Genomic DNA, 20,769 nt, shown 5'->3' with positions numbered 1-20,769 from the left:
TCACAGATGTTTTGCAAGGGGAGACCATTTTCTCTTGAAGAGTTTCAAGAGACTATCCCTGATTTCTTTGGTCCTCACGCCGTAGATAATAGGGTTGGCGGCCCATGGGAACAACAGGTATATTGCGCTAATCAGGTTGTGGACGTCTTCTGAGGCAGATTTGGCTACACGGAAGACGATGGAGGAGGAGAGACGGGAGGAGTAGCCAATGAAGATGACAATCAGGTGGGTGCCGCAGGTGTGGAAGGCTTTGTGCCGGACATTGCTGGATGAGGCCTTCAAGGCTGTGTGGATAATTTTGTTGTAGGAAGTGAGAAGGAAGCTAAGATCCACGATCATGTCAATGCATCTCATAGCCATCCCCACCTTCTTGTTGATTGAGATGTCACTGCAAGACAGTTTCATGAGAGCCATGTGCTCACAGGCAAAATGGTGGATGACATTGGAACGGCAGAACCGCACCCGCGAAGCCAAGATCACCACGGGGCCAACAATAGAGAGACTCCGAACCAAGGAAGCAAAAGTTAGAAACATCAGAAGTCTGGTGGTCATTATGTCTGTGTAGCGCAGTGGGTGGCAAATGGCAATGTACCTATCAAGCGCCATCATCAGTAGAATGTTGCAGTCTAGGACAGTCGTGAAGTAGAGGAAGAACATTTGCACCAGGCAGCCGGTCAAGGAGATGTGGCTGGCCTGGAGCATGAAACTCAGGAGCATTTGGGGAAAGATGGTTGAAGTCCCACAAATGTTGACTGCAAAGAGTAGAGCTATGAGCAGATACATTGGCGAGTGGAGACTCGCTTCGACCCTCACAGTGTGGATCAGGACAGAGTTGGCAATGACAATAATAATAAATAAAGAGAAGAAAGGGATGGCGAGGAGATATCTGAATTCATGGAAGCCTGGAAAGGGAAGCAGGAGAAATTCTGCGTAGGAGGTGTTGGCTGTTCCATTGTGACTTCCAATTGCCATTCCCTGGTGTCTCTTTTTGTTGGAATAGGCAATGTCTGGTGTACAAAGAAGAAGAGAAGAAAGCTCTGTGGGAGGCAGGAAGAAGACAATTAGAGAGAATAGTGAGGTCATCAGGATCTCTCCTGTTAAGAGTCATTTCTTGTCTGTCTCTAGATTGCTACTGTTGGGGCAACATCCTGCGTCCACAGCTAGACTTGAGCTTTCTCTCAGCTGGCGATTTAGCTAGGACTCTGTTTCTTTATCTCTTTTTCATGATCAGGTATGTTAGTTCTAGAATAAAACCTTATCTACACTCTAATCAGGTTGTGCACCTTTAAGAAGAGCCCTGCTGGATCAGACCAGGGAGGGTCCATCTAGCCCAGCCTCCTGACTCACACAGTGGCCACCCAGTTCCTCTGGAGGGCCAGCAACAGGGCAGAGAGGCTGAGGCCTTCCTCTGAGAAGAACATCAGAAGAGCCGTGCTGGATCAGACCAGAGAGAGTCCATCTAGTCCAGCCTCCTGTCTCACACAGTGGCCACCCAGTTCCTCTGGAGGGCCAGCAACAGGGCAGAGAGGCCGAGGCCTTCCCCTGAAAAGAACACCAGAAGAGCCCTGCTGGGTCAGACCAATGAGGGTCCATCTAGATCAGCCTCCTGTCTCACAAGGGCCAGCCAGTTCCTCTGGAGGGCCAACAACAGGGCAGAGAGGCCGAGGCCTTCATAAGAACATCAGAAGAGCCCTGCTGGATCAGACTAATAGTCCGTCCAGTCCAACCTCCTGTCTCATACAGTGGCTGACAAGTCCTTCTGGAGGGTCAGCAACAGGGCAGAGAGACCGAGGCCTTCCCCTGAGAAGAACTTCAGCCCTGCTGGGTCAGACCAGAGAGGGTCCATCTAGTCCAACCTCCTGTCTCACACAGTGGCCAACCAGTTCCTCTGGAGGGCCAACAACAGGGCAGAGAAGCCGAGGCCTTCCCCTGAGAAGAACATCAGAAGAGGCGTGCTGGATCAGACCACTGAGGGTCCATCTAGTCCAGCCTCCTGTCTCACACAGTGGCCAGCCAGTTCCTCTGGAGGGCCAACAACAGGGCAGAGAGGCCGAGGCCTTCCCCTGAGAAGAACCTCAGAAGAGCCCTGCTGGGTCAGACCAGGGAGGGTCCATCTAGTCCAGCCTCCTGTCTCACACGGGGGCCAGCCAGTTCCTCTGGAGGGCCAACAACAGGGCAGAGAGGCCGAGGCCTTCCCCTGAGGAGAACATCAGAAGAGCCCTGCTGGATCAGACCAGGGAGGGTCCATCTAGTCCAGCCTCCTGCCACACACAATGACCAGCCAGTTCCTCTGAAGGGCCAACAACAGGGCAGAGAGGCCGAGGCCTTCCCCTGAGGAGAACCTCAGAAGAGCTCTGCTGGGTCAGACCAGGGAGGGTCCCTCTAGTCCAGCCTACAGTCTCACACAGTGGCCAGCCAGTTCCTCTGGAGGGCCAACAAAAGGGCAGGGAGGCCGAGGCCTTTCCATGGGAAGAACCTCAGAAGAGCACTGCTGGATCAGACCAGGGAGGGTCCATCTAGTTCAGGATCCTGACCCACATAGGGGCCAACCAGTTCCTCTGGAGGGCCAACAACAGGGCAGAGAGGCTGAGGCCTTCCCCTGAGAAGAACATCAGAAGAGCCCTGCTGGGTCAGACCAGTGAGGGTCCATCTAGTCCAGCCTCCTGTGTCACACAGGGGCCAGCCAGTTCCTCTGGAGGGCCAGCAACAGGGCAGAGAGGCCGAGGCCTTCCCCTGAGAAGAACATCAGAAGAGCCCTGCTGGGTCAGACCAGGGAGGGTCCATCTAGTCCAGCCTCCTGTCTCACACAGTGGCCACCCAGTTCCTCTGGAGGGCCAACAACAGGGCAGAGAGGCCAAGGCCTTCCCCTGAGAAGAACCTCAGAAGAGCCCTGCTGGGTCAGACCAGGGAGGGTCCATCTAGTCCAGCCTCCTGTCTCACACAGTGGCCAGCCAGTTCCTCTGGAGGGCCAACAAAAGGGCAGGGAGGCCGAGGCCTTTCCATGAGAAGAACCTCAGAAGAGCACTGCTGGATCAGACCAGGGAGGGTCCATCTAGTTCAGGATCCTGACCCACATAGGGGCCAACCAGTTCCTCTGGAGGGCCAACAACAGGGCAGAGAGGCTGAGGCCTTCCCCTGAGAAGAACATCAGAAGAGCCCTGCTGGGTCAGACCAGTGAGGGTCCATCTAGTCCAGCCTCCTGTGTCACACAGGGGCCAGCCAGTTCCTCTGGAGGGCCAGCAACAGGGCAGAGAGGCCGAGGCCTTCCCCTGAGAAGAACATCAGAAGAGCCCTGCTGTGTCAGACCAGGGAGGGTCCATCTAGTCCAGCCTCCTGTCTCACACAGTGGCCAACCAGTTCCTCTGGAGGGACAACAACAGGGCAGAGAAGCCGAGGCCTTCATAAGAACATCAGAAGAACCCTGCTGGATCAGACCAGGGAGGGTCCATCTAGACCAGCCTCCTGTCTCACACAGTGGCCAACCAGTTCCTCTGGAGGGCCAACAACAGGGCACAGAGGCCGAGGCCTTCCCCTGAGAAGAACATCAGAAGAGCCCTACTGGATCAGACCAGGGAGGGTCCCTCTAGTCCAGCCTCCTGTCTCACACAGTGGCCAACCAGTTCCTCTGGAGGGACAACAACAGGGCAGAGAAGCCGAGGCCTTCATAAGAACATCAGAAGAGCCCTGCTGGATCAGACCAGGGAGGGCCCATCCAGTCCAGCCTCCTGTCTCACACAGTGGCCAATCAGTTCCTCTGGAGGGCCAACAACAGGGCAGAGAGGCCGAGGCCTTCCCCTGAGAAGAACATCAGAAGAGCCCTACTGGATCAGACCAGGGAGGGTCCCTCTAGTCCAGCCTCCCGTCTCACACAGTGGCCAGCCAGTTCCTCTGGAGGGCCAACAACAGGGCAGAGAGGCTGAGGCCTTCCCCTGAGAAGAACCTCAGAAGACCCTGCTGGGTCAGACCAGGGAGGGTCCCGCCTTCTATCTCACACAGTGGCCAGCCAGTTTCGCTGGAGGGCCAACAACAGGGCAGAGAGGCCGAGGCCTTCCCCTGAGAAGAACATCAGAAGAGCCCTGCTGGATCAGACCAGGGAGGGTCCATCTAGTCCAGCCACCTGCCTCACACAGTGGCCAGCCAGTTCCTCTGGAGGGCCAACAACAGGGCAGAGAGGCTGAGGCCTTCCTCTGAGAAGAACTTCAGAAGAGCCCTGCTGGGTCAGACCAGGGAAGGTCCATCTAGTCCAGCCTCCTGTCTCACACAGTGGCCAGCCAGTTCCTCTGGAGGGCCAACAACAGGGCAGAGAGGCTGAGGCCTTCCCCTGAGAAGAACCTCAGAAGACCCTGCTGGGTCAGACCAGGGAGGGTCCCGCCTTCTATCTCACACAGTGGCCAGCCAGTTTCGCTGGAGGGCCAACAACAGGGCAGAGAGGCCGAGGCCTTCCCCTGAGAAGAACATCAGAAGAGCCCTGCTGGATCAGACCAGGGAGGGTCCATCTAGTCCAGCCACCTGCCTCACACAGTGGCCAGCCAGTTCCTCTGGAGGGCCAACAACAGGGCAGAGAGGCTGAGGCCTTCCTCTGAGAAGAACTTCAGAAGAGCCCTGCTGGGTCAGACCAGGGAAGGTCCATCTAGTCCAGCCTCCTGTCTCACACAGTGGCCAGCCAGTTCCTCTGGAGGGCCAACAACAGGGCAGAGAGGCTGAGGCCTTCCCCTGAGGAGAACCTCAGAAGAGCCCTGCTGGGTCAGACCAGGGAGGGTCCATCTAGTCCAGCCTCCTGTCTCACACAGGGGCCAACCAGTTCCTCTGGAGGGCCAACAACAGGGCAGAGAGGCCGAGGCCTTCCCCTGAGGAGAACATCAGAAGAACCCTGTGACAGAGTTTGTGTGCGTAGGAAGTTTTCCCCTGTGTGAGTAGACAGTTGAGTGCAACTCCAGAACACTGTGGTAAAGAAACAAAACTCCACAACAGCCAGTTAACAGTTGTATTTTGGGTTAACACGTAAGAGGCAGTCACAGGCAGGCAAATGGTCATACACAGAATAGCAGTCCTTCCAATATGCAGCACCAAATCACAATCCAATAGAGAAGTCTAGAATCCAGTCCAATACATTACGTCAATAGCCAAGCAATCCTCCAGAGTAACAGTAGATCAGTCTGTTGTTCCTCCTCTCACATACGTCCTTCTCCTTCTCCTCCATCCACCATCGCCCAACAACTACTGTGAGCAATGCTATCACTGATATAGTGCAGCCACCCAATCCCAACACAGATTGTAACATTAGCTGCACCTGTCCCTCTCGTGACTTCTATCACAGCTGTATAGTTTTAGTTGCATAACCTTGACTCAGCAGTTTAGTTCTCTTAAAGCAACTTAACACTGACACCCTGCTAGATCAGACCAGGGAGGGCCCATCTAGTCCAGCCTCCTGTCTCTCACAGGGGCCAGTCAGTTCCTCTGGAGGGCCAACAACAGGGCAGAGAGGCTGAGGCCTTTCCATAACGTTGCCCTCTGTCTCTGGGATTTAGAGCTTAGGACTGCAGTGCTGCAGGATTAACACTCAGGTTGCTCTTAATCACCATGACTAGTAGCCATTAATCACCATGACTAGTAGCCATTAATAGACTTATCTGTTATGAATCTGTCTCATCCCTTTTCAAAGCTATTTGTTTCTGCGGCCCTCACTACATCCTCTGTAAGGGAATTCCACATTTTAATCACTCGCTGTGTTAATCACTCTGCCCAAAGTCTGAAGATGGTGTCCCAGCTGAAAGGAGACAGTTTCTTTTATTGGATGGTTACTTCTCTTGCACAGTAAACTGTTGCCGGTGGAGCTGACATCCAGGGTGGTAAATTGCAAGCAGTGGAGCAGAATGGTCAAGTTGCAGTACCGCAGTCTGAACTCTCTGCTCACGACCTGAGCTCTGCTCATGGTCTGAGTTCAATCCCTGGTGGAAGCTGGGTTTTCAGGTAGCCAGCTCAAGGTTGACTCAGCCTTCCATCCTTCCGAGGTCGGTAAAATGAGTCTCCAGCTTGCTGGGGGGAAAGCGTAGATGACTGGGGAAGGCAAGGGCAAACCACCCCGTAAAGAGTCTGCCGTGAAAACATGAAAGCAGCATCACCACAGAGTCGGAAGTGACTGGTGCTTGCACAGGGGACCTTTCCTTTCCTCTTGCACAGTTCAGGATGACTTCCTGGACATTCATAAAGTGATCACTCTCTGTTAGTATGCACCTGAAGAAGTCTGCATGCACACAGTAACTTATACCCAGAATTACACTTTGTTGGTCTTAAAGGTACCCCTGGACTCCAACTTTATTCTATCTGTGAGTACATTACGTTGGAAATCAAGGACTTTTACGCTGTCTCCTGCTTCAGCCTTCAGATGGGGGCTAAACATAGAGCCAGAGTGATAGAGAGGCCAGACTGCATCACCTTTTTCTTTCTGTTGCTCTGAAGCAGAAAGGATCTAGGGGTCTTAGTGGACCATATGTTGAACATGAGTCAACAGTGTGATGCAGTGGCTAAAAAGGCAAATGCAGTTTTGGACTGTATCAACAGAAGTATAGTGTCCAGATCAAGTGAAGTCCTTGGAGTATTGTGTTCAGTTTTGGGCACCACATTTTAAGAAGGATCTAGACAATCTGGAATGGGTCCAGAGGAGGGCAATGAAGATGGTGAGGGGTCTGGAGACCAAGTCCTATGAGGAAAGGTTGAAGGAGCTGGGGATGTTTAGCCTGGAGAGGAGTCGGCTGAGAGGTGATAGGATCACCATCTTCAAGTACTTGAAGGGCTGTCTATAGAGAGGATGGTGCAGAATTGTTTCCTGTGGCCCCAGAAGGCAGAACCAGAACCAATGGGTTGAAATTAAATCCAAAAAGTTTCTGGCTCAACATTAGGAAGAACTTCCTGACGGTTAGAGCAATTCCTCAGTGGAACAGGCTTCCTCGGGAGGTGGTGGGCTCTCCTTTCTTGGAGGTTTCTCAACAGAGGCTAGATGGCCATCTGACAGCAATGAAGATCCTGTGAATTTAGGGGGAGGGGTTTGTGAGTTTCCTGCATTGTGCAGGGGGTTGGACTAGATGACCCTGGAGGTCCCTTCCAACTCTAGGATTCCATGCTTCTAATAAACATATGAACATATGAGGCTGCCTTATATTGGATCAGACCCCCTGGGTCCATCAAAGTCAGTATTGTCTCCTCAGACTGGCAGCGGCTCTCCAGTGTCTCAAGCTGAGGTTTTTCACACCTATTTGCCTGGAGCCTTTTTTGGAGATGCCGGCAATTGAACCTGGGACCTTCTGCTTCCCAAGCAGGTGCTCTACCACTGAGCCACCGTCCCTCTAAGCTATCCTTAGACACATAGAATGGTAATCTCAGGGTGAATTTGCTTCCTTCTGCCCTTGATCCCTCTTTTGCACACATCCCCAGAATTCTCCATCGTGGCACCGTTGGCGCATGTTGTGCATTCCTGCATCCCTGTCCATCCAGCTAGTTAGACGGGATCATAAACCGATCACTACTCTGCACTGTAAAACAAAGCAGTAGACAAGTGCACCTTTAAGACCAACTAAGTTTTATTCAGAATGTAAGCTTTCGTACACTCTGTATGGTGTAGAATGGAGTTCGCTCCGTTAAAGAACTCTTAGTAGTTTGAAATAGTAAAAGTGGCTCTGTGTAAATTTGTTCTTATCAGCGCAGTCGCCCACACGCACAACAACACAGAGGCTGGAGAAGTTTCGCTGCGTGATACACCTTGTGCCCTCTGCTAACCAGGGCTGGCCTTGCCACAAGGCAGACTAAGCGACACCCTTGGTCAGCGGCCTTCTGGGGGCACCGAATTGGGTGCTCTGCATTGGCTCAATGACATTATCAGTGCACGGGGGGGGGGGAGGGGGGTGTGCGCCGGAAGTTAGCCTTGTTTGGGGCTGGCCCTGCTGCTAACTTATTAAAGGTTCCTGGCTGTACCAAACCAGAGAATCTAATAACAGAATCATATAGTTGGAAGTGTGCCCCTAGTCCACGGGTGGCCAAACTGCTGCTCAGGAGCCGCATGTGACTCTTTCACACATGTTGTGTGGCTCTTGAAGCCTCCACTGCACCGTCAGCTGTCATTTGTCTCTTTAAATTTCTCCAAGCCAAACCAGCAGGCAGCTCAGATAATGCATTTAAATTTAAAGTTGCTTTCTTTCCACCTCTCCTTCCACATGTCTGTCTATCATCCATCCATCCATCCTCTATCTTCTATCTTTCTTCTATCTCTCATCTCTCTCTCTCTCTCTCTCTCTCATCTCTCTCTCTCTCTTTCTCTCTGCCCCTTCCTTCCTTCCTTCCTTCCTTCCTTCCTTCCTTCCTTCCTTCCTTCCTTCCTTCCTTCCTTCCTTCCTTCCTTCCTTCCTTCCTTCCTTCCTTCCTTCCTTCCTGTCTGTCTGTCTGTCTGTCTGTCTGTCTGTCTGTCTGTCTTTCTGTCTTTCTGCCTGCCTTGCAGCTCTCAAACATCTGCCGTTCATGTCTCATGGCTCTCAAACATCTGATGTTTATTCTATGTGGCTCTTAAGTGAAGCAAGTTTGGCCACCCCTTCTGTAGTCCAACCCACTGCACAATGCAGGAAATCCACAAATACCCCCCCCTCTCTCTCACACCCACATCCCCCGTGACCCCTGCAGGCTCCACACCCAGAAGATGGCAAAACCCCTCCAGGATTCGTGGCCAAACTTTCCTGGAGAAATATGGTTCAACTGACCCCAATACATCACACGTCTCATTTGCAACCAGCTGGAAGGAAAGGTTGCAATAGTTATCACCGGGCTTACTTAGTCAACCCCACCCCCCGCATGCGGTTAATCCAAATGGGGGTTAAGTCTGTAGTTTGGAGTCCAGCAGCATCTTTTGGAGTTCTTTGAGAAAGTGAACAAGCACATAGAACACGGGGACTCAATAGACATTACATACCTGGACTTCTGACATGGTTTCTCACCGATGACTCCTGAATAAAATTAGCAGTTATGGGATAAAAGGATGGGTTGTCTTATAGGTTAAAAACTGAACATCTGAAGCTGCCTTCTACTGAATCAGACCTCGCTGGGTCCATCAAAGTCAGTATTGTCTGCTCAGACTGGCAGCGGCTCTCCAGGGTCTCCAGCTGAGGTTTTTCAACGCCTACTTTGCCTGGACCCTTTTTAGTTGGAGATGCCGGGGATTGAACCGGGGACCTTTGCTTACCAAGCTGATGCTCTACCACTGAGCCACAGCCCCATTCATGGCTCTCCAGGGTCTCCAGCTGAGGTTCTTCATGCCTACTTGCCTGGACCCTTTTTAGTTGGAGATGCCGGGGATTGAACCGGAGACCTTTGCTTACCAAGCAGATGCTCTGCCACTGAGCCACAGCCCCATTCACGGCTCTCCAGGGTCTCCAGCTGAGGTTTTTCATACCTATTTGCCTGAACTCTTTTTAGTTGGAGATGCCGGGGATTGAACCTGGGACCTTCTGCTTACCAAGTAGATGCTCTACCACTGAGCCACAGCCCCATTCATGGCTCTCCAGGGTCTCCAGCTGAGGTTTTTCATGCCTGTTTGCCTGGACCCTTTTGAGTTGGAGATGCCGGGGATCGAACCTGGAACTTTCTGCTTACCAAGCAGAGGCTCTCCCACTGAGCCACCATCCCTCCCTTTAGGTCCATCAAAGTCAGTATTGTCTACCCAGACTGGCAGCGGCTCTCCGGGGTCTCAAGCTGAGATTTTTCATGCCTATTTTCCTGGACCCTTTTTAGAGATGCCGGGATTGAAGCTGGGACCTTCTGCTTACCAAGCAGGTGCTCAGCCACTGAGCCACCGTCCCTCTCCTGGTTAAATGACAGGAAGCAAAGGGTTCTCACAATGGAGGGAAATGAGCGTTGGGGTCCTACAACAATCGGTATTAGGGCTGGTGCTACTTAATTTATTCCTCCGTTTTCTAGAACAAGGGATGAGTAGTGAAGTGGCCAAGTTTGCAGATGAAATCGAATTACTCCGGATGGTGAAAGCCAAGCCTGACTGTGAAGAGCTCCAAGAGGACCTCCACAAACTGGGTGAGTGGTTGGTAAAGGTAGTCCCCTGTGCAAGCACCAGTCATTTCCGACTCTGGGGTGAGGCTGCTTTCACGTTTTCACAGCAGACTTTTCACGGGGTGGTTTGCCCTTGCCTTCCCCAGTCCTCTACGCTTTCCCCCAAGCAAGCTGGGGACTCCTTTGACTGACCTCGGAAGGCTTCGGGCCTCTGAATTTGAAGGTTCCCTTCAGTCACTATGGCTAGGAGCTACTGATAAGCCTGTCATCTGAGTCTTCTAATTCTTTGTCCCAGGTCTCCTGCCCATCAGCTTCATTGCATGCCTTTGAGTTCTAGCATTTTGGGAGAGGGAGGAATGTTCCTCTGGGTTAACTCTCCCCACCCAATGCATAATTTTATAACCCCCTATCATGGTGCACCCACCTTAGTAATCTCTTTTCTAAATTGAAATATCCCATAGACTTCAGCCTTTCATAGGATCATAGAATCCTAGAGTTGGAAGGGGCCTCTAGAGTCATCTAGTCCAACCCCCTGCACAATGCAGGAAACTCACAAACACCTCCCCCTAAAGTCACAGGATCTTCATTGCTGTCAGATGGCCATCTAGCCTCTGTTGAAAAACCTCCAAGGAAGGAGAGCCCACCACCGCCCAAGGAGGAAGCCTCTAACAGTCGGGAAGTTCTTTCTAATGTTGAGCCAGAAACCCTTTTGATTTAATTTCAACCCCTTGGTTCTGGTCCTACCTTCTGGGGCCACAGAAAACAATTCCACATCATCTTCTAGATGACAGCCCTTCAAGTACTTGAACATGGTGATCCTATCCCCTCTCAGCTGCTTCCTCTCCAGGCTAAACATGCCCAGCTCCTTCAACCTTTCTTCGTAGGACTTGGTCTCCAGACCCCTCCCCCACCCATCATCTTCGTCGCTTTTCTCTGGACCCATTCAAGCTTGTCTATATCCTTCTTAAAATATGGTGCCCCAAACACACATATACACCACACACACACACTGTGGCTAATAGCACTGATGGATCTCTGCTCCATATTTTTATCTAAACCCCTCTTGAGGTGGCTATGCTTGTAGCCGCCACCACCTCCTGTGGCAGTGAATTCCACATGTTAATCACCCTTTGGGTGAAGAAGGACTTCCTTTTATCCGTTTTAATCTGACTGCTCAGCAATTTCATCGAATGCCCACGAGTTCTTGTATTGTGAGGCTAAGATACGGTGACAGAACTGCACCCAGGATTCCAAATGAGGCTGCTCCATGGGTCTATATGGGTAGCTTACATTGGAGAAATGCTATATAGAATTACTGGGCCGGGTGCTCCCAGCAGCCTCAGTTTTTCTCACGGCCTCCCTTTCAGTCTTTGGTAGCCCTGGAAGGAAATTTTGTTCGACTCACCAAGATTCATAGGAATCAGAAGGAGCTGGGAGATGCAGAAATTCAAGCAGTGTTCTGCTGCAATCCGCATGTTTAAATCATCTCAGACAGAATCCTCTATGGAGGATGAACTAGGAGAACGCTCTCCAGGGCATTATAAGCAACAGTTACCCCAGATGGATAGCAGCCCCGTGGCGCAGAGCGGTAAAGCTGCAGTACTGCAGTCGAAGCTCTCTGCTCACAACCTGAGTTCGATCCCTGCGGAAGCTGAGTTCAGGTAGCTGGCTCAAGGTTGACTCAGCCTTCCATCCTTCCAAGGTCGGTAAAATGAGTACCCAGCTTGCTGGGGGGAAAGTGTAGCTGACTGGGAAAGGCAATGGCAAACCACCTTGTAAAAAGTCTGCTGTGAAAACGTCGTGATGCGACGTCACCCCAGAGTTGGAAACGACCGGTGCTTGCACAGGGGACTACCTTTACCTTTTTACCCCAGATGGGCTCAATCAACCATTGGAGCAACTTCCTGTGTACAAAAAGTCTGTCTTTACTCAAGGGAATTGCCCACTTTGAAGCAATTGAAGCTAAGAGGCAGCGTAAAGTCCTTCACTTCCGATAACAGCCAGGTCTATGGGATGGCTTCCGGGCATTTTGATTAGTAAAATATTAACAAATTTCACCATACATAAGTAGATCAACACTTTTCATTCACAGATGTTACCTAAGGGGAGGCCATTTTCTCTTGAAGAGTTTCAAGAGATTATCCCTGATTTATTTGGTTCTTGCACCACAGACAATGGGGTTGATAGCCCATGGGAACAACAGGTATATTGCACTAATCAGGTTGTGGACATCTTCTGAGGCAGATTTGTCTACATGGAAGATGATGGAGGAGGAGAGACAGGAAGAGCAGCCAATGAAGATGACGGTCAGGTGGGTGCCGCAGGTGTGGAAGGCTTTGTGTCGGATGTTGCCAGATGAGATCTTCAAGGCTGTGTGGATAATTTTGCTGTAGGAAACTAGAAGGAAGCTAGTATTGATATTGACAATATTGTAACTACATCTCAGTGTGAAGTGATGGTATCGCTTTACTCTGCTCTGGTAAGACCTCACCTGGAGTACTGTGTTCAGTTTTGGGCAACACATTTTAAGAAGGATATAGACAAGCTGGAAGGGGTCCAGAGGAGGGCGACAAAGATGGTGAGGGGTCTGGAGACCAAGTCCTATGAGGAAAGGCTGAAGGAGCTGGGGATGTTTAGCCTGGAGAGGAGGCGGCTGAGGGGTGATAGGATCACCATCTTCAAGGACTTGAAGGGCTGTCATATGGAGGGTGGTGTGGAATTGTTTTCTGTGGGCCCAGAAGGTAGGACCAGAACCAGTGGGTTGAAGTTAAATCAAAAGAGTTTCCATGTCAACATTAGGAGGAACTTCCTAACCATTAGAGTGGTTCCTCAGTGGAACAGGCTTCCTCGGGATGTGGTGGGCTCTCTTTCCTTGGAGGTTTTTCAACAGAGGCTAGATGGCCATCTGACAGCAATGAGGATCCTGTGAATTTAGAAGAAGATATTGGATTTATATCCCGCCCTCCACTCCGAAGAGTCTCAGAGCGGCTCACAATCTCCTTTCCCTTCCTCCCCTGCAACAGACACCCTGTGAGGTGGGTGGAGCTGGAGAGGGCTCTCACAGCAGCTGCCCTTTCAAGGACAACCTCATGAGAGCCATGTCCCCACAGGCAAAATGGCGGATGATGTTGGAATGGCAAACTGCCTCCACAAAACCAAGATCACCCCTGGGCCAACAATGAAGAGGATACAAATGAAAGATGCAAGGGTTAGCAAAATCAGGTACAGGATCTCTGTGTAGTGCAGTGTGTGGCAAATGGCAACATATCAGTCCAGGACCTTTATGAGAAGAGTGTTGCAGTCCAGACCAGGACTTTTTTTGTAGAAAAACTTGAACAGGAACTCCTTTGCATATTAGACCACACCCCCTGCCTTCACCATGGTTTTGTAGAAAAAGCCCAGTAGGAACTATTTTACATATTAGGCCAAACACCCCGACATCACCATTGTTTCACACAGGGGTTTTTAAAAGAAAAGGCCCAGCAGGAACTCATTTGCATACTAGGCCACACCCCCTGACAACACCATTGTTTCACGCGGGCTTTTAAAAGAAAAACTCAGCAGGAACTCATTTGCATACTAGGCCACACCCCCTGACACCACCATTGTTTCACATGGGTTTTTAAAAGAAAACCCAGCAGGAACTCCTTTGCATATTAGGCCACATCCCTGACATCACCATTGTTTCACACAGGGTTTTTTTGTAGAAAAAGCCCAGCAGGATCTCATTTGCATATTAGGCCACATCCCTGACATCACCATTATTCCACACAGGAGTTTTTTGTAGAAAAAGCCCAGCAGGAACTCATTTGCATATTAGGCCACACCCCTGCCATCATTGTTTCACGCCAGGCTCTTTTGGGATGGGGGGTGGGAAGGAGGCATAATGTAAGCAGATTGAAAAAAATATTTGAAATTGTATTTCCAATATATACAGATTTATTCCGCAAAGTGGAACAGAACATTGTCCAAAGGAACCCATAACAAGTGGCGGGGGAATTATGGAAGCCAAGAATGAGCAAAACTGTGTTGATCATCAATGAAGGTGGGAAGAGGCAGCAAACAGGCAAGGAATGTCATGAAGAACCAAGTTTGTCTCGAGGTCATTGACAACACATCTCAAATAGATGCCAGTAGGGGGGGAAAACCACACCTGGAAGGAGAAAGAAAGGGAAGGGTTCTTTTAAAAACAGAAACAGACGGTGGGTGGAAATGAATTGTCCTACAAGCAGGAAAGAAAGTCCATTTTAGGAAATTCTTGTGTGAGTGAGGGAAACTGAGGAAGTGCAGGGGGCAGGTGTCTGCAAAGTGGATGGCCGATTTCGCACAAGGCTTGTTCTGGGCGGCGAGCCCTTTTGCTCCTGCCGCTTCTCTCCATTTTTGCACAAGTTGCCCCAGAGCTGCGAGTTGGCGCGCCGCTTTTCCACAGCAAGCGAGATCCTCTTCCAAGTATTTTCTGCTTGCCACGGGAGAACGGCACGCCAATTGGGTATGCACTTTAAAAACTTCAGAAGGATGGAAGGCTGAGTCAACATTGAACCGGCTACCTGAAAACCCAGCTTCCGCCGGGATCGAAAGCAGACTTTTTGTTATGGGGTGGTTTGCCATTGCCTTTCCCAGTCAACTCCCCTTCCACCCTCCCCCCAGCAAGCTGGGTACTCATTTGATCAACCTTGGAAGGATGGAAAGCTGAGTCAACCTTGAGTCGGCTCCCTGAACCCAGCTTTCACCGGAATCGAACTCAGACTTTTTGTTATGGGGTGGTTTAGCACTGTCTTTCCCAGTCATCTACACCAGGGGTCCTCAACCTACGGCCCGCGGGCCAGATGCGGCCCTCTGAGGACGTTTATGCGGCCCGCCGGGTTATGGCAAAATCAGACCGGAAGTGACGTTCGACCTAAACTTGCGTTAGCAACGCACACTTCTGGCACTGGGCTGAGGCGGCGGAGACAGAGTGTGAGGTGATACCGAGGTGAGGTGAGTTCCCAGGCCAGGGTGTGTGGTGTGGGGAAGGGAGAGAGATGCAGAAGACGGAGAACTGACGGCCCGCGGCCTTGTACAGTAACGGCAGTCCGGCCCTCCAACAGTCTGAGGGACAGTGAACTGGCCCCCTATTTAAAAAGGTTGAGGACCCCTGATCTACACTTTCCCCCCAGCAAGCTGGGTACTCATTTGATCAAACTTGGAAGGATGGAAGGCTGAGTCAACCTTGAGCCAGCTACCTGAACCCAGCTTCTGCCAGGACTGAAACAGAGTTTTTGTTATGGGGTGGTTTGCCACTGTCTTTCCCAGTCATCTACACTTTACACCTAGCAAGCTGGGTACTCATTTGATTAACCTTGGAAGGATGGAAGGCTGAGTCAACCTTGAGCCGGCTACCTGAACCCAGCTTCTGCCAGGATCAACTCAGACTTTTTGTTATGGGGTGGTTTGCCATTGTCTTTCCCAGTCATCTACACTTCACCCCCAGCAACCTGGGGACTCATTTTACCAACCTCGGAAGGATGGAAGGCTGAGCCAACCTTGAGCCGGCTACCTGAACCCAGCTTCTGCCGGGATCGAACTCAGGTCGTGAGCAGAGAGCTTGGACTGCGGTAGTGCAGCTTTACCGTTCTGTGCCATGGGGCTCCTTTTGTTGGTACTTTCTGGTGATTTGCTCTCAAGGAAGGCATAGCAACAGGAAAAGTCAAGATGGCTAGCCATGTTTGTCTGTGTATAGCCGTACTACAGAGCCGGGGGTCTGGGAGCACCTTCAAAAGTAACAACATTTGTGGCGGGGGGGAGCTTTTAAGAGGCACTGCTCTCTTCTTCAGAAAAAGTCAAACTTGAGAGAGAGGATGAACATTCTTCATGAGGAAGGGGAGCTGGAAAGGGAAGCTGTCAACAATGGGATTGGCACATGGGCGTAAAGTAAACTAAAAAAATTGTTAGATCAAATTGAGCTTGAATTCTCCCTAGAAGCTAAAATGATAAAACCGAGGCTGTCAATCCCCGGCCCTAAGGAGGCCAGGCTGATGACATCTAGAGCCAGGGCCTTCTCTGTAGTGGCCCCCCGCTGGTGGAACGAGTTGCCAGAAGATGTTAGAGCTCATACAGTTCCGCAGGGCCTGTAAGACGGCACTCTTCCACCAGGCATTTGCAAACTAGATTGCGGGCCCCTACAGTCCTCAGGGAACGTCTGGACCACCTCTAGCGGCAAGGAACATCTAAGATCTGCCTACAGAGAACATAAATCTGAATTTAAGACCATAGCACCAAAAGGTTAACCTTTATGTTTTAAACGGTTTTATGGCTTCTATGTTTTAATATGTTTTATACTCATGCATACGCATGAGCATGTAAGTCGCCCTGAGCTCGCCTCGGTGGTGAGGGCAGGATATAAATGGAAATAAATACGTAAATAAATAAATATGGTCACATTATGAGAAGTCAAGAGTCAGTGGAAAAGAGAATCATGCTAGGAAAAGCAGAAGGCGGCAGAAAAAGAGGAAGAGGAGATGATGATGATATTGGATTTATATCCCACCCTATACCCTGTACCTCTGAGCGGCTTACAGTCTCTTTTCCCTTCCTCCCCCACAACAGACACCCTGTGAGGCAGGTGGGGCTGAGAGGACTCTCGTAGCAGCTGCCCTTTCAAGGACAACTTTGCAAGAGCAATGGCTGACCCAAGGCCATTCCAGCAGCTGAGAGTGGAGGAGTGGAGAATCAAACCCGGTTCTCCCAGATAAGAGTCTGCACACCAAACTGTTCATGGAAGGACTCACTCAAGGAAGCCAAAAGAGCCCTCAGTCTGCCAGATCTCAGAAAGCTATTAGCATTAGGACATTGCGGGGGACATAAATTCACACTGTTGCCATAACTTGGAAGTCGCTTGGCAGCACAAAAGTGTGTAAGAAAGAAGGAACATAAGAACATAAGAGAAGCCCTGTTGGTTCAGGCCAGTGGCCCCTCCAGTCCAACACTCTGTGTCACATAAGAACATAAGAGAAGCCCTGTTGGATCAGGCCAGTGGCCCCTCCAGTCCAACACTCTGTGTCACATAAGAACATAAGAGAAACCCTGTTGGATCAGGCCAGTGGCCCCTCCAGTCCAACACTCTGTGTCACATAAGAACATAAGAGAAGCCCTGTTGGATCAGGCCAGTGGCCCCTCCAGTCCAACACTCTGTGTCACATAAGAACATAAGAGAAGCCCTGTTGGATCAGGCCAGTGGCCCCTCCAGTCCAACACTCTGTGTCACATAAGAACATAAGAGAAGCCCTGTTGGATCAGGCCAGTGGCCCCTCCAGTCCAACACTCTGTGTCACATAAGAACATAAGAGAAACCCTGTTGGATCAGGCCAGTGGCTCCTCCAGTCCAACACTCTGTGTCACATAAGAACATAAGAGAAGCCCTGTTGGATCAGGCCAGTGGCCCCTCCAGTCCAACACTCTGTGTCACATAAGAACATAAGAGAAGCCCTGTTGGATCAGGCCAGTGGCCCCTCCAGTCCAACACTCTGTGTCACATAAGAACATAAGAGAAACCCTGTTGGATCAGGCCAGTGGCCCCTCCAGTCCAACACTCTGTGTCACATAAGAACATAAGAGAAGCCCTGTTGGATCAGGCCAGTGGCCCCTCCAGTCCAACACTCTGTGTCACATAAGAACATAAGAGAAGCCCTGTTGGATCAGGCCAGTGGCCCCTCCAGTCCAACACTCTGTGTCACATAAGAACATAAGAGAAACCCTGTTGGATCAGGCCAATGGCCCATCCAGTCCAACACTCTGAGTCTGTCTATCTATCTATCTATCTATCTATCTATCTATCTATCTATCTATCTATCTATCTATCTATCTATCTATCTATCTATCTATCTATCTATCTATCTATCTATCTATCTATCTATCTATCTTTCTTCTTCTTCTTCTTCTTCTTCTTCATCATTATCTATCTATCTATCATCTATCTATCTTTCTTCTTCTTCTTCATCATTATCTATCTATCATCTATCTATCTATCTATCTATCTATCTATCTATCTATCTATCTATCTATCTATCTATCTATCTATCTATCTATCTATCTATCTATCTATCATCTATCTATCCATTCCTGTATCCTCTATCTATCTATCCTCTATCTATCATCTATCTATCATCTATCCATCCTCTATCTATCCGTCCTCTGTCATCCATCCTCTGTCATCCGTCCTCTGTCCTCTATCTTCTCTTATCCATCATCCACCATCAATCTATCCATCATCTATCATCTATCTATCCATCATCTATCATCCATCCATCCATCCATCCATCCATCCATCCATCCATCCATCCACCCATCCACCCATCCTCCAATCCATCTTCCAATCCATCCTCCAATCCAATCCATCATCTATCCACGCACTGTGGCTAATAGCCACTGATGGACCTCTGCTCCATATTTTTATCTAACCCCCTCTTGAAGCTGGTTATGCTTGTAGCTGCCACCACCTCCTGTGGCAGTGAATTTCACATGTTAATCACCCTTTGGGTGAAGAAGGACTTCCTTTTATTCGTTTTAACCCAACTGCTCAGCAATTTCATCGAATGCCCATGAGTTCTTGTATTGTGAGAAAGGGAGAAAAGTACTTCTTTCTCTACTTTCTCCATCCCATAATCTTGTAAACCTCTATCATGCCACCCCTCAGTCGACATTTCTCCAAGCTAAAGAGCCCCAAGCGTTTTAACCTTTCTTCATAGGGAAAGTGTTCCAACCCTTTAATCATTCTAGTTGCCCTTTTCTGCACTTTTTCCAATGCTATAATATCCTTTTTGAGGTGTGGTGACCAGAACTGCACACATTATTCCAAATGAGACCGCACCATTGATTTATACAGGGGCATTATGATACTGGCTGATTTGTTTTCAATTCCCTTCCTAATAATTCCCAGCATGGCGCTGGCCTTTTTTATTGCAATCGCACACTGTCTTGACATTTTCAGTGAGTTCTCTACCACGACCCCAAGATCTTTCTTTTGGTCAGTCTCTGCCAGTTCACACCCCATCAACTTGTAGGGAAAGGGAGATATTACCAAACTATAATGTTTTCCCTCATGTATTCCCTTGTTCAATGTTGATCACTGAGGACACATTTATGAAGGAATATTTGTGCATTATTTGCTTTTAATCATATGTTTCAACGGCACAAGCCGTCTTGTCATTTTAATATGGTTTGATGTCTCAGAAGCCCAAGAACGAAGAGTTTAACTTGTAAAGGGGACGATATATCAACAAACACATTTGTACGCAGATGCTTAAAAGGGAGAACATTTTCTTCTAAAGAGTTTCAGTAAGTTGTCTCTGATTTCTTTGGTTCTCACGCCATAGACAATGGGGTAGGCAGCCCAAGGGAACAGCAGGTAGATTGCGCTAATCAGGTTGTGGACATCTGCAGAGGCAGATTTGGCTACACGGAAGACAACAGAGGAGGAGAGACGGAAGGTGAAGCAAATGAAGATGACAATCAGGTGGGTGCCGCAGGTGTGAAAGGCTTTGTGCCGGACGTTGCCAGATGAGATCTTCAAGGCTGTGTGGATAATTTTGCTGTAGGAAACTAGAAGCAAGCTAAGGTTGATGATATTGTAACTGCACCTCAGCGTGATACCCACTGTCTTGTTGACTGAGATGTCACTGCAGGACAGCCTCATGAGAGCCATGTGCTCACAGGCAAAATGGCGGATGACGTTGGAACGGCAGAACCGCACCCGCGAAGCCAAGATCACCACGGGGCCAACAACAAAGAGGGTACACGTGAAAGATGCAAGGGTTAGCAAAATCAGGAGTCTGGCGGTCAAGATTTCTGTGTAGCGCAGCGGATGGCAAATGGCGACATACCGATCCAGCGCCATCATCAGAAGAATGTTGCAGTCTAGAGCAGTTGAAAAGTACAGGAAGAACATTTGCACCAGGCAGCCGGTCAAGGAGATGTGGGTGGCCTGGAGCACGAAACTCAGGAGCATTTGGGGAAAGATGGTTGAAGTCCCACAGATGTTGACTGCAAAGAGTAGAGCTATGAGCAGATACATTGGCGAGTGGAGACTCGCTTCGACCCTCACAGTGTGGATCAGGACAGAGTTGGCTGTAATAATTATCACAAATAATAAGAAGAAAGGGATGCTGAGGAGATATCTGGATTCCTGGAGGCCTGGGAAGGGAAGCAGGAGAAATTCTGTGTAGGAGATGTTGGCTGTCCCATTTGAGCTCCCAGCTGTCATTCCTTGGTGCCTGTTGGATGATCGTATCCAGCACAAAATGTGATTTCTGGTTGAAAAGGTTCGTCTTTCTACGTCCGTTAGTGCTATGAGTAGGAGCAAGTTTCTAGAAACGACACAGAACACACAATAGTTAGCTAAATTCAAGTCCAGTTGCATCTTAGATGTCAAAGAGCAAGGGTCTTAAAGACTAACAAAATTTGTGGAAGGGGAAGACCTTTCTTGACTCCTTTTCTGCCACAAAGTTTGTTAGTCTTTGAGGTGCAACTGGGACAGTTGTTCTTTTCTGTGGTTGCAGACAGACTAACACGGCTACCCTTCTTGATCTATGTCCTTAGGAGCCAAACCATGTTTTCAGGGTATAAGCTTTCGAGAGTCGATGCTTCTTTCATCGAATACAAATATATGCAATAACTAGCTAAGAAACAGGAAATGTGCCTGAATGCAGCTTTCTGTGCAGCATAGATTGAGTGGACTCAGACCCCCAGAAC

The 20,769-nt window shown here is 49.7% G+C and overlaps 2 protein-coding genes across 2 annotated transcripts; both read right to left on the bottom strand.

Annotated features, from left to right (window-relative positions):
- On the bottom strand, positions 1 to 972 carry LOC132590939 (olfactory receptor 52K1-like). Its single transcript, XM_060263852.1, has one exon. It carries the CDS (start codon positions 970 to 972, stop codon positions 1 to 3), a length of 972 nt encoding a protein of 323 aa, XP_060119835.1.
- Positions 973 to 19,321: 18,349 nt separating this feature from the next.
- Positions 19,322 to 20,281, bottom strand: LOC132590933 (olfactory receptor 52K1-like). Its single transcript, XM_060263846.1, has one exon. It carries the CDS (start codon positions 20,279 to 20,281, stop codon positions 19,322 to 19,324), a length of 960 nt encoding a protein of 319 aa, XP_060119829.1.
- Between the last annotated feature and the right edge of the window lie 488 nt (positions 20,282 to 20,769).

This window comes from Heteronotia binoei, unplaced genomic scaffold (genome assembly GCF_032191835.1).
Source record: "Heteronotia binoei isolate CCM8104 ecotype False Entrance Well unplaced genomic scaffold, APGP_CSIRO_Hbin_v1 ptg001202l, whole genome shotgun sequence".
NCBI lineage: Eukaryota > Metazoa > Chordata > Lepidosauria > Squamata > Gekkonidae > Heteronotia > Heteronotia binoei.
Note: the sequence above shows the minus strand (reverse complement) of the source record. Positions and strands in the feature narration are given on the sequence as shown.